General features: G+C 48.1%; 1 protein-coding gene across 4 annotated transcripts in view; it reads left to right on the top strand.

The window, feature by feature from the left end:
* The window catches only part of DAPK1 (death associated protein kinase 1), a 174,954-nt gene that overhangs the window by 132,042 nt on the left and 26,649 nt on the right, over window positions 1-16,263 (top strand). For all 4 annotated transcript variants that reach the window (XM_045195116.2, XM_053923386.1, XM_045195117.3 and 1 more), the window contains exons 16-19: window positions 156-353; window positions 1,703-1,900; window positions 6,006-6,104; window positions 13,061-13,138. In XM_045195116.2, coding sequence (XP_045051051.2) covers window positions 156-353; window positions 1,703-1,900; window positions 6,006-6,104; window positions 13,061-13,138 — 573 coding nt within the window. The remainder of the gene's footprint in view (window positions 1-155; window positions 354-1,702; window positions 1,901-6,005; window positions 6,105-13,060; window positions 13,139-16,263) is intronic.

Genomic DNA, 16,263 nt, shown 5'->3' with positions numbered 1-16,263 from the left:
GGATGATCTTTATTATGTCTCACCCCAGTGGCTGTTAGCACATGCTCTCCGTTGCCTTGACTTTGCTGCTGAGTTCAGCAGGGACTCTCACCATGCCTGCACTTTCTTTCCTGTTACTGCAATCTCCTCCTCTGCGCACTTGTCTCCTTGACCAGGAAGAAGAAACCCCTCTGCACTGTGCTGCCTGGCACGGCTATTACTCTGCGGCCAGAGCCCTGTGCGAAGCCGGCTGCAACGTGAACATTAAGAACAGAGAAGGAGAGACGCCCCTCCTGACAGCCTCGGCCAGAGGCTACCACGACATCGTCGAGTGTCTGGCTGAACACGCAGCCGACCTTAACGCCTCTGACAAGGTGCTTTGGGGGTGAAGGTGTCAGACTCACTGAGAAGTGATCTGGGGGCTGGAGGCACCGCAGGGCTTCCTCAGTTAGATTGTCTAAAATGAACCTGAATGCAGCAAATTGTAATTGCCCTTTCTCTTCTCTGTTCCAAAGATTCTGTGAACTTCCCTAGATTTGTTTAATAATTAATATTTCTTTGTGGTATGTAACAGAATTTATAAAGTGACCAGACTACTCAGGTCTCCTTCATTTTTAGCCCTTTTAGTTTGGAACAGGTACAGTGATGATTGCTGAGCCCAAGACAATCCTCATTTAGGACTAAAATTGGCCACACACTATTCTCTTGTAGATAAACAAAAAAATAGGTGGTTTTATTTGTTTCCCTCACCTGCTATTTTGTAGAAAGACAATAAACCACTCTTATTTCTCTAATCTAGACCAGGTGATCCTTTTTTAATTAAACAAATTCAATGTATCTATGTTTGTTGCTAACATACTTAAAATGAAGCTGTGATGTTGCCATATATGGTTAGATTTGGACACTGTAGTTAATTTATAAACTGCCATTTGTGGAGTATTTTTGCGATACAGAGGAGCAGTGCTCAACTAGGGGCGACCTTGCCCCCAGGGACCGTTTGGTAATGGCCGGGGACATTCATTGGTCGTCGCCCCATGGGTGAGCATTACTATTGGCATCTAGTAGGTAAAGACCAGCAGTGCCACTTATATCCTACAATCCCACAGGACAGGACCAAAAGGTCAACATGCCGAGATTAAGAAACCCTACAACAGATAAGTTATAGAAATGTTTCCAAACCCTCTACCCAGCTCCCGAAACTCAACCCATCTGCTCGCTAGGGATTCTGTAGTAGCTGGAAGGAATTCTCAGGCCAGTCTTCAGTGAATTACAGAGGTTAAGTATGTTGTATTTGCTTTTCATGTATATGACAGCCCTCGAGCAAATTGCTTCATGTCGCCTTCTCAGTTTCTCCTGGTGTAAAGATTGCTGAGCAAGTGTTTTGAAAAGTATTGTTCACTTACTGGATAAAACAGACCATTGGAGTACTAACAATTCCTTAAGTCTGTATTTTCAGAGACAAAAGGCAGTGTCGATTCTTTTTGTCCGATGATACTGGCCAAGCCTAGATTAATCGTGCTGCTGGTGAGCATAGCCCAGGCATTCCGAGTGGAGTGTATGGGGCCTCCCCCTCCACCCCCAGGAGTAAAGCTGTGGTTTCTAATCCTCCTTCAGGCTCTGTGCTAGGGATCCTGGTGCCAATTAAACCTAGCCCGGTGGAGGCTGCAAGGCGAGGCCAGGTGCCTAAGTGAGCGTGCTCATGCCTGGTGTTCTGTTGTTGCAGGACGGACACATCGCTCTTCACCTGGCTGTAAGACGGTGTCAGATGGAGGTCATCCAGACTCTCATCGGCCAGGGGTGTTTCGTCGATTTCCAAGACAGGCACGGCAACACCCCCCTGCACGTGGCCTGCAAAGATGGCAATGTGCCTATTGTGGTGGCCCTCTGTGAAGCCAAGTGCAATCTGGACATCTCAAACAAGGTAAAGCTGGAGGGGAAGGTCCCTGAAGGTCCCTTGACCTGCCTCTGGATTTGCCCAAGGTTCTCTTTGCACCTCTTCATTGTTCAGTCAGTGCCACCCACGTGGGCCTGTTCTTTTGTATAGGGCTCTCCCCTTTAAGTCATATCTTACGTATGACTTCTGAATAATTTTGTAACAGAAGATGATTGCATTAATAAGTGCTTCCTGCCTAGCTTGGTTTACTACTTATGGGTATTGAGAGACAGACATACAGACACCGCCCACCCGTAGAGGAATCAGAGAACCTGGCACAAATTGGGGCCTCTTTCTGGAGCTGTACGTCTGCAGGAAACACCCAGTGCGTAATGGTTTGACTGAGATTCCTGGGACCAGATTTCTCTTCTTAGCTCTCCTCCATTGAGAGGTTCATGGTCCAAAGTTTATTATACCTTTTTTGTGCTAAGTACATTTTGTAAGACCAAGAGAATCCTATTATTTGGGGAATAAAAAAGAAATGAAAATAAATGATTCCATGTTCTCAGGTCAATTTTCTTTTTAAATCTCATTATGTTGACTTCTACAAGTTAGCTAACACCTTGCTTTTCCCTGAATACCATGTAGCTTTTCATCACCAAACAAGATGAGACAGTTGACTGTACGTGTGGTTTTGACCCTGTAACTGTGTGAAAGGCAATCTCTATTCTATAATGATTACGTTAAAGACAAAGTCCAAGTAACATCATTTTTAGTAGCTGTGGGAGAAGTTTATAATAAATGGCAAGCATGATCCCGGCAAAATTTTATGATGATTTGTTTGAGGTAAAAGAATTAATATCTGAAACAGCTGGAAAATTTTATGTCGACTGAGAAATTATTCCTGTTGCATATTACGTGATTAGTTCTCATGGAAATCGAAATTGGTAATCTTCACATTCTAGAAATGTGAATAGGCGGCATCCCCGGTCTTAGCCATTAGCTGCTGGTTGCTTTCTTAGTTTATCCTGTTCTAATCTTGTCGAGTCAGTTATGTAAGTGGCTTAAGGGGAAAGCCAAATGTAGTATTAAGAAGCATCAAGAGCTTGGCTTTCCTTCTACGAGTCTTTAAATGAATACAAAGCGGCTTCAAGGAACATTGCCACACTCAGTTAAATACATTTTGCATTTAGACTTGGCCATTGTATGGGCTGCTGAGGTGAAGCAGCACCGTGTCTCACGCTGTTTTGCAAAACCCTGAAGAAGGGACTGGGTGTTCCCCTCCTGCCTGCATGAAAAAGTGTGCTTGTTAAATATGCTCTCTAAAACATCCCGCAATGTAGGCCTAGCCTTCCATGTTTAAAAACAACTGGCTTATTTCAAGGGAAGGCCTCGCCTTTTTTTTATTACTGAACTTATTAAGCAGCCTGGACATTTTCGGTACTGTAGATGGTCGTGGTAGTTCATATACATCGACGCAGAGGGCATTCAATAGATAATTTTGTCATTGAGTTGAGCTCAGCTGGAGGAAAACTCATTAGTTTCACAATTTCAGCCTCTTGGAATCAGCAGCAAAGTTGAGACCATTTTTCAGAACCTGCCTGGAGCAGCAGCAGGTAGCTGATGAGCAGCTCTGGGTTCTCGGACCTGCAGACAAGCTCCCCAGGTTGCCCTCAGCACTCAGGGACTCAGCCCACGGCAACTCTGTGGGTCTCTCACCTTCTTCAGAAGGGTCAGGGTCAGCTTTTTTCTTGTCATTGTTAGGAAAGATAACGGGGAACTTAAAAGATGTGCAGAAAAGTAAAGAGGAAGACGTTCTTTCCCCAGAAAGCTCAGCGGGGTTTACTTCTTGGACTCTCCCTAGTAACGGGCTGTTGGAGGGGCCCCGCACAGCGACAGCTTACACCCTGCAGGCGGCAGACTGTCCCTCCTGCCTGTCGTGTGCTTTCTCCTTACCCGGATTCAATCCCCCCAGAGATAAAGGTGGCCATTCAGATCCTACCCCCGTCACCGGGATGTGACACGAACTTGTCACTGTCTTTGACACTCTTTGCATTGTAACAGACCTTACTCAGTCTCCCCTTGTCTCATATGAAAATCAGGAGAGTGGCTACTGAACTTGGCCATGTTAGGGGACACAGGAGAGGAGAAGAAATAGATGATGCAGAACACACAGCCCTTCATTCACCCTTTGTTCCCTTTGTGTTGACTCTTCTCGTCAGCGAAGACAGAGAAAGAGTGTTGCACACAAGTACGTGGACACACATACGCATGCACACACACATGCACACACATGTCCATCCAGGAGCAGGAGAGAGGATTCCGTGCCCTCCCTGACAGCACTGTGCCACGCATGTGGAGGAGCTTGTTGACAGCAGAGTGGATGGTTCTTGCCCTCGGGCTGCTCCTCAACATAATAGCATCTCATGTCGAAGTCACAGCTGTGACAGACGCACAGGTGCTGTGGAAACGCTGACATCTGGACATTAAAGAAACTAGGGAAAGATTTTCAGAGGCAACCATTTAAAAATAATTGGGGTTTTGGCAGATGAAGAAGAGGGGAGACTATTGCAGACCGAGGGAAGCATGTGTGTATATTGGGGGACTGTCTGGAAGCCCCCATAGCTGTCAAATGGTGTAGGGCATTTGAACGCTTAATATCTGCTTTCTAAGTCACTCTGGAAGATTGCAGTAGACAAAACATAAATATGTACACACCTTGCAGAATTATTTATAATGGCAGGAAACGAAACCACCTGAAGTGGCCATCCTCGGCGGGCTGGCTGAGAACTAGGACATATCCACATAGTGGAAATTATTCAGGTGTCCGAAAGAAAGTAGTCGATTTAGTTACCGATGTGGAGAAGTGTTCACTACCTATTGTTAGGTGAACGACACCAATGACAGAACAGAATGTGGGGTATGATTACGTCTCGAGTTTTCACATTATCTCCTTTTATGGATTCGTAGATAAAAGCTTGGAAGGAAATGCCCCGAAGTGCTAGGTAGGGCTAGCTCTGAGTCGGGGAACTTGAGGGGAGAGGAGCGCAGGGCAGGAGGACTTCTATTTCCTACCATTTATCCTTCGATGTCATTTGGATATTTTAAATGAGCCTGTGTTAACTTCATAACAAAAACCTACACTTGCAAATAAACGGCATAAGACAAATACCGAAACTTTCTTGGTTCCCAGCATCTGTCGTGTCTGAATAATTTTTTCATGGTTCTCCCAGGACAAAAGAAATAACTAACAGTTCTGTTTATTAAGCAGCTCAGTCTGAGCAACTTAGTATTTATAACCTAACAAACTAGTAGCTGTTGCAATAACTGATCCCCATAAACTAGAAGAAAATTAATACTTTAATTTCGTTCTTACATAACCACCAGTAGGCAGTAATGAGATGTGTGTGCTCACCGGCACCTCACTAATGCTCAGGCCTTGGGCCCAGACTGAACACGCAGCCCTGCTGCTTGTCCTCCACCAGTTTTCTCAAGATACTTGCTTCCCATCCCAGCGACCACCAAACCCCCGCTGTGCAGACATGCTGTCCTTGAAGGGAAGGCAGTGCGATCCAGCATCTATAGTCTGGACTACCTGGTATCTGAACCTGCCAGTTTCATCAAAAATTTAAAATATCCATCATGCCCCTGTGCATTTCCTGCAGTGCCCCGAGGTGCCTCGGCACACGGTTTGGGAACCATAAAGACGATGGTGGGCATGGCCTCCGGGTTTCACCTCATTAGACTGTCTTCAATGGCTGTCCTTCCAGTCCTCCTTCCTATTGCTGTGTCTAAATGTGAGCTGTGCTGGAGATCTCTCTGGAACCTTGGGGCCAGCCTGTAAGCCCTGACTCAAACCTCCTTTATGACAGCACAGCAAGAGACTTAATTACCTTATGATAAGCCTCCCACCCTTGCATCTTTTGAAGTTTTATTTTGAAGTTACTTTTTTAACTGAAAAATACTTGAAAACATTCTGCCTGGCTTGCCTCCCTCAGGAGACGGCGAGGTTCTAGAGAAGGCGGGCCACGCCTCCTCTTTCTTTCCCAGATTCCCCACACAATGCTGGCCCTGCGGGGTCGGTTCCATAACTGTTATCCTCCGGCACAATCGTGAGAAGGACTCTCTTGGGTCTTTTTTTTGTCTTCTCCAGTATGGACGAACACCTCTACACCTTGCAGCCAACAACGGGATTCTCGACGTGGTCCGCTACCTCTGCCTGACAGGCGCCAACGTGGAGGCTCTGACCTCGGTGAGTAGCCTCCTCCCAGGAAAAAGCGATTGAAAACGCCCGAGGCTGGCAATTGCTTTCCTCCACCGCAGTGCCGTGCACATTCGCCCACACAGACCCAGGGCGCTATCTGGTTACTGCTTCTCCTCTCCTCCTCTCCTCCTCTCCTCCTCTCCAGGCCCGCGCTGCCAGGAATGCCTGCTGTCTCCCACTGGCCTGGCCTTTTGTTCCCTGTGTTATGCAACTGTGCCTTGCCTGTTGTATTACATGCGTGTTCTCCTTTCCTAAAGGCTCCCCCTTTGTGCAGGTGCTGGAGGTGCTGTGGGCTTGGGGTGGGGGAGGGGGAAGGGTGTGGGGGCAGGCCCTGGGTATGTGGGCAGCAGTTGATAAGAACTTCCATCTCTTATTTAAAAGTCTAGCTTTGCTGTTAGGCCTGCAAGTTATTTTTAAATGAGATTTCTTCAGTTGCCCTGCCCTTACTCCCCACTCCTCATTCCAGGCCAGGTGCCTCCCTGCAGAGGAAGCCCTGCGATTCACATTTCATGAAATACCAAAGCAGAAAACACATCAGCTAATGAGATAAGATTATCGTTATTCACCGCATTCACTGCGGTGTATTATCATTTGAGTTGTTTCTGGCCTGACAGTGGGCTGACCCTCCATTCTCTTATGTGGAGATTCCTGAAACCCACTAGTGCTTTGCTGACATGAAGTGTTTTTCTGAGGAGATCCATCGGAGTTTTAAAATGTGGCGACTGACCTGGAGGGAGTCAGGGTGTGGAGGCTGGAAGGAGGGCCTCATTTCTTGGAATCATAAAGAGGTTGACAAGCTTTGGTCCACGGGCCAAATCCAGCTGTTGCCTGGTTCTGTAAATGAGGTTTTACTGGGACACGGCCATGCTTGTTGTTTTTGCATTGCCTGTGGCTGCTTCCACACTACAAGGGCAGAGGGGAGCAGTTGTGACAGAGACCCTATGGCCCACGGAGTCCAAAACACATGCTCCCTGGCCCTTTACAGAAAGGGTTTGCAGACCTCTGGTCTAGGGCGCAGGCAGGCCTCAGAGATGTTGCAGGTTCAGTTCCAGACCACAGCAATAAAGCAAAAACAGTAAAGCGAGTCACACAGATTTTTTGGCTTTCCAGGGGAGATAAAAATTATGTTTATACTACACTGTAGTCTGTTAAGTGTGCAATGGCATTATGTCTACGGAAAATAAAGGTACCTTAATTAAAAATTTTTATTACTAAAACATGCTCAGCATTATCTGAGCTTTCAGAGAGTTTTTGCCAGTGCAGGGTCTTGCCTGCAAGGTTGTTTGGCTGCTGCCCAGTCGGGGGTGGCTGCTGAAGGTTGGGGTGGCCGTGGCAATTTCTTAACGTGAGACAACCATGAAGTTGGCTGCACGGATTGACCCTTCCTGTCACAATTTCTGTGTAGCGTGCGATGCCGCTTGACAGCATTTTACCCACAATAGACCCTCTTTCAAAATTGGAGCCAATCCTCGTAAACCCTGGCACCGCTTTGTCAGCTAAGTTTGTGGGATATTCTGAACCCTTTGTGGTCATTTGAACACTCTTCACGGCATCTTCACCAGGAGTAGATTTCCTCTCACGAGACCAGTTTCTTGGACCATCCATGAGAAGTAACTCCTCACCCATTCGCTGTATCATGAGAGGGCAGCAAGTCAGTCCCATCTGCAGGCCCCGCTTCTAATTCTAGTTCCCTCACTCTTTCTGCCACATCTGCAGTTACTTCCTCCACTGAAGTCTTCTTGAACCCCTCACATCATCCAGGAGGGTCGAAATCAACTTCTTCCAAACTTTTGTTGATGTTGATATTTTGACCTCTTCCTATGAATTACAGATATTCTTAGTGGCATCTAGAATGGTGAATCCTTTCCAGAAGGTTTTCAATGTACTTTGCCCAGATGCATCAGAGGAATCACCATCTATGCAGCTATGCCTTTTGAAATGTGTTTCTTAAGTATTAAAATTACTCCTTGACCCGTGGGCTGCAGAATGAATGCTGAGTTAGCAGGCATGGAAACAACCTGAATCTTGTGCATCTCCATCAGAGCTCCTGGGGGACCGGTGCGTTGTCCAGGAGCACTCATATTTGGAAGGGATCCTTTTTTCTAAGCTGTAGGCCTCAACCACTGGGCTTAAAACTGGGTTGTAAAGAGATGTGCTGTCACCAGGCTTTGTAGTTCTGTTCACAGAGCACAGGCAGAGTAGACTTGCCGGAATTCGTAAGGGCCCTAGGATTTTCAGAATGGTGAATGAGCATTGGCATCAACTTAAAGTCGCCAACTACTTTAGCCCCCAGCAAAGGAATCAGTCTGTCCTTTGAAGCTTTGAAGCCAGGCATCGCCTTCTCTGGCTGGGAAAGCCCTATATGGCATCTTCTTCCCATAGACGGTTGTTTCACCTGCATTGAAAACTGTTTAGGGAAGCCACCTTCATTAATTATCCCAGCTGGATCTTCTGGAAAACTTGCTATGGCCTTTTTTTTTTTTTCTTAATCCTCACCCAAGGACATGTTTTTATGGCTTTTAGAGAGAGAGGAAGGGATAGAGAGAGAGACAGGGAAACATCTATGTGAGAGAGAAACATCAGTCTTTGCATCCCTTCCTATCAAGGAGGGAACCCACCACCTAGGTGTGTGCCCTGATGAAAACCGAACCCTCAGCCTTTTGGCAAATAGAATGACATTCCAACCAGCGGAGCCACCCAGTCGGGGAATTTGCTACAGCTTCTGCCACTTGCTGCCTCACCAGGGTTTTGAGTAGGAGGTGGTGTGATCCTAGAGACACCGTGCTCCCTGCTGAAGACAGCCCCAACGGAACGGTGACACCTGCACGTACGTCATCCTCGTGATTCCAGTAGCCACATCTAAAAGGGAAAAGAGGGAATCAATTTTAGTAATATATTTTATTTAGCACAATATATGCAAAATATCATTTCAACCTGTAGTCAGCATTTTAAAATTATTGAGATATTTCATATTCTTTGGCTTGTACTGTCTTTAAAATCCAGGGTGTGCCCTGGCTGGGTAGCTCAGTTGGTTAGAACATCATCCCAATATGCCAGGGTTATGGGTTCAGTCCCTGGTCAGGGCACATACAATAATCAGCCAATGAATGCATAAATAAGTGGAACAACAAATCAGTATTTTTTTTCTCTCTCTCTCTTCCTTCTCTCCAAAATCAATTTTTTTTAATTTAAGATAAAAAAAACCTCTGTGTGTGTTTTACACCCAGAGGACATCTTACCTCGGCCACCAGTCCAGCGCTGAGTAGCCACGTGTGGGGACAGCACAGAGCAAGCCACTTCCTCTGCGGGCTCCTCTCCTCACTGCCTGAGCAGGAGACATCCTTCCCATCCTTCCCCTGAGCTCTTGACCTTGCAGCGCCCCCTAGCGTTTTTGTTCCTCTCCCATCTGTTCTCAGCCAGGATTGCTTGAAAAAGTCCTCCCAAGGGCCTGTCCTCTCCTTGTTCTTGTCTTCTGCCCCTCCTCCAGCCTCTGCAGTCTCCCCTCAACTCCTTGTGACTCTCAGCAGGGTCCCCATCACCTCCTGGTAGCTCTCTTCTTCAAAACTTCTACTGTAAGACATTTGAAGCATATGAACAAAAAAAAACATATGAACAACAAAAAAAGTAAAGCTTGGTGATTAAGACAAACACCTTTGGAACACCACTCAGATCAAGAAATAGAATTTCGAAGCTTTGCTATGTATCCCTCTCCCAGCCCCTAGAGCAGCCCCCACCCTGACTTTGGTAGTAATTACTTGCTTTATATCTCACCTAAGTGCCAACAGCTCATTGAAATCCTGTTTCACTAGTTACCTCTCCAGAACTTCACACTCTCCTGAGACTCTCCTGCCTTGGATGAGAAAACCCTACCTGCTCAGCTTCTCCTGCCCTACTCTCCCCCTTCCAACTCCACGTCCTCTTGCAGCTCTTCCACCCTGGCTGACCGGCTGCCTCCCACTCCCCAGGTCTCCAGCCTCTCTTGCCCCCCAAGTGCCACACACAGACACAGCCTCCATGTACTGTCCTCTCCCTCCGGGTCTGCTGTTCTTCTCCCCCAGTGTCTGACCTTTGCAACAAACCTCACCACTCATCCAGGCGCCTGCCCAGGAGTGTGGAAGCTCTCCGCCCTGGCATTGTACCAGTGGCCATGTCCTGGATTCTTCTGGAACTCACAGCTCTCCATCCTCCTGCCTCCACCTGGTTAAGGGCCTCATGTGTTTCCCCTCAGACCAGCTCACCCTCAGAACTAGACCTTTGTAGGCTCGTGGCTACTACGACAGTTCCCTCCTGCCCCCTTATGTATGGGTCTGGGAAAGATAATCTGCAATGTGCTCAGCTTTCTGGTCATTCTGGGGCTCTGTGGTCTTCCGAATGTGACCCCCAAGGCCGGGCCATGGCCACTGCCCGGCTTCACCCTGCACCCCTGTACCGCCCAGGAATGAACTATTTTCAGACGCTGGGTCCTGGGAAGCCCCTCACTTGCCCTCACCTTACCAAATTGGCGCATGCTGTTCATCCCCTCTGCAGGGTCTGTTCCCACCCCGGCACCCCCTGTGTGTAGTGCCCTCTTGTGCGTGCGCACCGTGAGGCAGCACAAGTGACAGGCTTTAAGGCTGAATACCAGGAGCCTGGGCACACAGTAGTCGATGATATTAGTGGAAGATTTCAGGACAAACACCTCTCATCTTTCCATATTCCACCGGAGCCCAGGAAGCCTCCTCTTCTTCAGCCCACTACAGTGGGTGTGATCTGCCCTCGTTTCTTGCCCTGTGGGAATTGATTGTTGAGTCTCCCACAAGACTGTGAGCCCTCAGCCACGATCACATGTAATTTGCCCTGGTCCCCCTACTTCCACCCTCACCTGTCCACAGTCTGTTCCTCTCACAGCAGCCCGAGTGCCCGTGTTCAAGCCTAAGTCTGATCATGTCCTGGCTCTCTGACCCTCCATCAGGGCACGTGTCCTTACCACTGGAGGGGGCCTCCCTGACCCCATGTCTTGCTCCTGCTCCTCCTCTCCTTGCTCCTCCTGCATCAGCCACATCTTCAGACATGCCAGCCGTTCACACAGCAAGCGCAGGACTCTCTTCAGGCGTGCAAATGGCTTGGTCTCTCACCTCTTCATTCAGATTTTGACTCATGTATCACCTTCTCAGGGAGCCTTCCCGGACCAGTGTGTGCAACCAGGAGGGCAGTGAAGGTTAGGATCGCTCAGGGGTGCTAACTCCCTGCGCAAAGACACACTTCCTACCCCTTTCCCTCTTGGACAGAAACCAGGGAATTTAGAAGGATTCCCAGCTCTTTTATTGGTAATTACCACTGCTTGCTTTTCCTGTGCCTGATACTTTGTTGGTTCTTTCCATTTGGTTTTCTCTAATCTACTGTGAACCAGTGCAGAGTGGGTTTCTCCTCCCCATCTTGCAGATAAAGGAACCCAGACTCAATAGGTTGCCTCTTGCACACCCCCAACTGAGGACTGACCCACAACATAGACATGTGCCCCACCCAGGAATTGAACCTGCGACCTTTTGGTTCACAGGCAGGCGCTCAATCCACTGAGCCACACCAGCCAGGGCTGAAATTTTCTAAGTAAAAAACAAACACCAAACTACCATGGACCCTTATTTCCTTGTTGACAAAAGAAGCCTCCAAACCTGTAAGAATTTTAATGAGTGAGTTTATTTGAGTCAAACTTGACGAGAGTTGACAGGAAGCAAAATCTCAACCGATTGATAAAATGCTCTGGAGAATGGCAGTTTTGCACCTTATTTTATGCATTCAAATCGAAGGGGAAGACGTAAGGGGGTTACATGAAATCCAGTGGTGATAGATTAGGGAGGCAGGAGAAAGCAAAGCGGGGGACTCCCTGAGATTGCAGAAAAAGTAAACGGGACAGACACACACTTCTTCTACATCGGCAGGTATAGGATGGTTAACAGTTAACCTGATAAGGGGTTCTCCGTCTGTGCTCCAGTGCCTGGAGGGGGGAAATTCCCCTGGCATTCCAAAGGTCTTATCACAGATGCAAAAAGACAACAGACAGGCCAGTTAAGGTAAAGTTGACCTTTGTCAGAGTCAGTATCAGCCTAGGTCAGGAGTACCCGCCATGACTCGCTTTTAGTCAGGATGTTTTAATTTCAGACCTTCCTATGTGGGCACTTTAGGCCTCTGAGTTTGTGAGGCCTCCCCTGAGCTTGTCAGGCTTGGCATGTGGCCCCTTTTTTGTCCGTGTCCGCCTTTTATGTTCACTGAAACTCGTTAGATAAAACTGTCTGCTAAACTAATCCTTTCTTTTCTTTGAATGCACAGTAATTACTAGTATCCAGCACGATGTCAGTGCTGAGGGTTGTCTATGGGAGTATTTTAAGACGTTAGCCGGCACTAACTAGAATTCGGCATCTAACAGCAATCTTTATTGTCCGCCAATTGGAGAACAGTTCAGTTCACTGAGTAACCTGACCACTAACAAGGTACCGAGTTTGATTAAAGCCTGGGGACCTGCGACATCTCACCGTTGGACCTCAGAACACCAATGCACGGCCCTGGCCAGTAGCTCAGTTGGTTAGAACATCGTCCTGATACACCAAGGTTGCAGGTTTGGTCCCCAGTCAGGACACATATAAGAATCAACCAATAAATGCATAAATACGTGGAACAACAAACCAATGTTTCTCTCTCCCTTCCCCCCTCTCTAAAATCAATAAATTTTAAAAAATGTTTTTAAAAACACCAATGCACAACTTCTTCCTACTTCTTTTCCTCCTTTCCTGGACAATCAAGTGAAATAGGATTCCACAGACAGGGAAATCAGCCAGGATGCGCTCTTTTGTCCACCTTCTTTGCTTCTGACCCCTGATCTTGCTCCTGCCTCCCATGGTAGAACCGGTGTATGGAACACATAGCTCTCTGTTGCAAAGGAAAGAAACTAATCGTTTTTTTTCCAACAGGATGGAAAGACAGCGGAGGATCTTGCTAGATCAGAACAGCATGAACACGTAGCAGGCCTCCTTGCAAGACTTCGGAAGGTGAGAAATTCGGTTTATCAGTCTGAAATTCTGTTTTTACGTGAAAATGTGTCTTTTCCCCTGTAGACTCTGAGAATGAGGCTTTGGACTCACAGGCTATATGAAAAGGCAGCTGTCCCTGCCCTGTGGTTTGCATATCAATTTGCATGAATGTATCAGCTACCTGTCCTGTTTCTTCTGTATTTGGACTTGGAGACCATCTGCTGTGCCCAGCTTCCGTCCTCCCGCCCTCTCTGTAATAACTGCCCCCATAGAGTGGGGGAAACTGAGAACGCTGACCCTGCTTCTTTCCTTCTCAATGCTTTGAGCTGCAAGATGCCCATATGCTCTGGTTTATTTAGTATCATTGCTCTGAGGTTTAAGGAAACATGACAAAAATAAATGCATGCAGGTGAGACTTTCTAGCACACATAGCGATGTGCATTAAGAGACTTCAAAACAGTCAGACCCTTTAAGCTAGGAACTCTTTGTCTGGGACTCCATCCTAAAGAAACAAAGGGGAAAAAAGTTTTACGCACAAAGATGTCGATTGTGTGGTAGGTGGAAATCAGGCTCTCCCACAGGATCTCGAGGAAAGCATTCCAATGACCCACGCACAGGAGATTGTGGTGTGGCAAGATGGCTTATTCCACTGAAGATACCAGATTATTCGTGTGGAAATAGAAGCTGGCCCCCGGGTTTCCAGTGTCCCATCTCCCTCTGTCCCGCCATGGAAAAAGTCCAGCAAGGCCAAGACAACAGCCAGTGTCCAAAATTTTTGCTTCACATTAAAACTTAGCCCTTTGGAGCCACAGGCGCAGCTAAGGGTTCTCAGGCCCCATCCGGCTGGCTTAGCGTGCATTTCCAGCTGCGGTCCACTGCTGTGCTGCGGTACTCAGCCTCCCTCCTGCAGCCTGTGGGTGGATTCCTCATGGCCATGGGCCACGTGGCTGCCACGGCTACGTGGCTACGAAGAGAGGACTCACGAGTGCACGGCGCAAGTGCAGGTGTTGAGCAAAAGAGAGAGAAAGAGAACTTCTTTCCTCCTCTGGGACTATACATCTCAGGCTTAGAAAAGACCAGCACCTTTTCCAAAATGATCAATGAATTTCCCAGGCTTTCGTGGGCTTTGGATAGGCTCACAACCCCTAGGTACACCAACAGGCCTCTAGGGTCAAGCCACCTCTCCCTGGGCCCCCCAACGATTTCGGTACCAGAGTGGGGAAGGGAGGAGTGCTAATCCCCTTGGGGGAGCAGTGATGTGGTCCCCTGGGGTGTGAAGCTGTAGCTTCCTGGCTGAGCAGGCTCATGCTCCCCCGTTTCATCAAGCTCAATGTCCAATTCCCTCTGCTCCCTTTTCTAGCTAAATACTGATGGTCACGATTGCAGTGTCGTTTATGATACAGTAATGAAAACCAGAAACACCAGACGGCCAACAGTCACGTACAGCAAACTGGCATACAGCTGTCAGATAGAATGGCTTTCAGCCATTACGGTATTTTAAAAGAGGCTTTTAGTAACAGTAGTTCAATGCTTAGGATGTTCCCGGGCTTCAAAGCAGAAGATAAATTATGTGCACATTATAATCCCACCAATGTTTTTCTAAAATACCTGGAAAGAACATGTTAACAGTGGTGTTTTTGGATTTTGCTAGTGTAATTAACATTTTCTTCTTTAAACGTTATTGTGATTTTCCAAATCTCCTGTCATAATTTTTCAAAAAACAAAATGTATAGGAAGGAAAAAAGAATGTAGTCGATTTCAGTGCTCATTGAAAAGGCATTGCCCAAAATAAGCTTGGGTATCCCACAAAGTTCCCGCCATATACATCGGATAGTGCCTGAGGGAGGGGTGAAAATGTCTAGCTTTCTCAGCCACTGAAAGTTGCATTTTCATAGTGGTCCCTGGGGGGGGGGGGGGGGGCGGGGAGGCAAGGGGACACACAGATGAGACTATTTTTTTTCCCACTGCTTGGAGCTGACCTTGGGGGTGGAGGAGCGAATAATCCATTTTCACATCTTTGTGCTTCCAAGTCTATGAACTGGCCACAGAGGCCCTGGGCAGGCGACCAGTGAACACTGAGCTCTCCCAGGCTGCTGCGGGACTCCATCTGTCCTTTGTTCTGGAAATTCCAGAAACAGACCAGTCTGGACAAACTTTCCTCACCTTACTCACTTGTTCTTACAGGAAACCGGATGCAGGTTGGTGAAGCAACATGCTACCAAGTGCAGAGCCCAGACTCAGACCTGACGTAGAAATGTCTGCAGTCGATGCCCTGCAGGGGGCTCAAGCCTTCTGAAGCGCATTTCCTCCCCACCCAGGGGTGCTCCTGCGCCCCACTGGGCTCACCCACTGTGTGGCTGAGAGGGTCACCTTCCTCGGGGAAACCCTGGCCCATCCCCTGCAGAATGTTCCAGACCCCGGGCCCTGGGAGGCCCACATGTGTTCACCTCAGTCACTCCCTCACAGGACTCTGCACCTGGGCTTCCTGAGGAGCCAGGGAGGGAGGCTTTGGCTGCCAAGCATTTCTAATCACACTCTGGTGTGGTCAAATGGGGCAGACTTCCTGTCCTTGCAGTATTCGAGGACCCCCAGCTTCCCCTGCGACAGCTTCCCTCCTCCATCCATCATGGAGACTGGAAAAAAAACGACCTCCACACATTTCCTGACACCCCCTGGGTGGTGCCACCCTCTGAAGACTCACCCTGTGGTGCCACACACATTCCTGGGGAGGAATCTGAATCTGGGACAGCAGGGGCCTTAAAGGGCCCTGCCATTCTATTTAGTTTGCAAATGAGCCAAATTAGGAGGAAAAAAAAAAAAAAAAAACCTCCCTGTATTCTCACCTCTGCTCACTCAGTTGACAGGCCTAGAAATGTGTTCTTACACAATGTTTGCTAGGGAAGCCCTGGGGCTTCCGGTTCCTGAAGTAGAACCCAAGTCATCTTGTTGACCACCAGCATGGGGCAGCAGAGGACAGGCAAGGAGAGGAAGGATATTTCCATGTTTAGGCAGTGCAGGGGGCGGACCCGCGGGACATGGAACCATCAGGCCAGTGCGGCTGAGCCGGGTGGGGAGGCTGAGGCCGGGTCCAGGGAAGGAGGAACACAGCTCACACCTGAGCTGCGCAGGCTCCGCTCTGACCC

The sequence above is a fragment of the Desmodus rotundus genome, chromosome 1, assembly GCF_022682495.2.
Source record: "Desmodus rotundus isolate HL8 chromosome 1, HLdesRot8A.1, whole genome shotgun sequence".
Classification (NCBI taxonomy): domain Eukaryota; kingdom Metazoa; phylum Chordata; class Mammalia; order Chiroptera; family Phyllostomidae; genus Desmodus; species Desmodus rotundus.
This window is presented reverse-complemented; position numbering and strand designations above follow the sequence as displayed.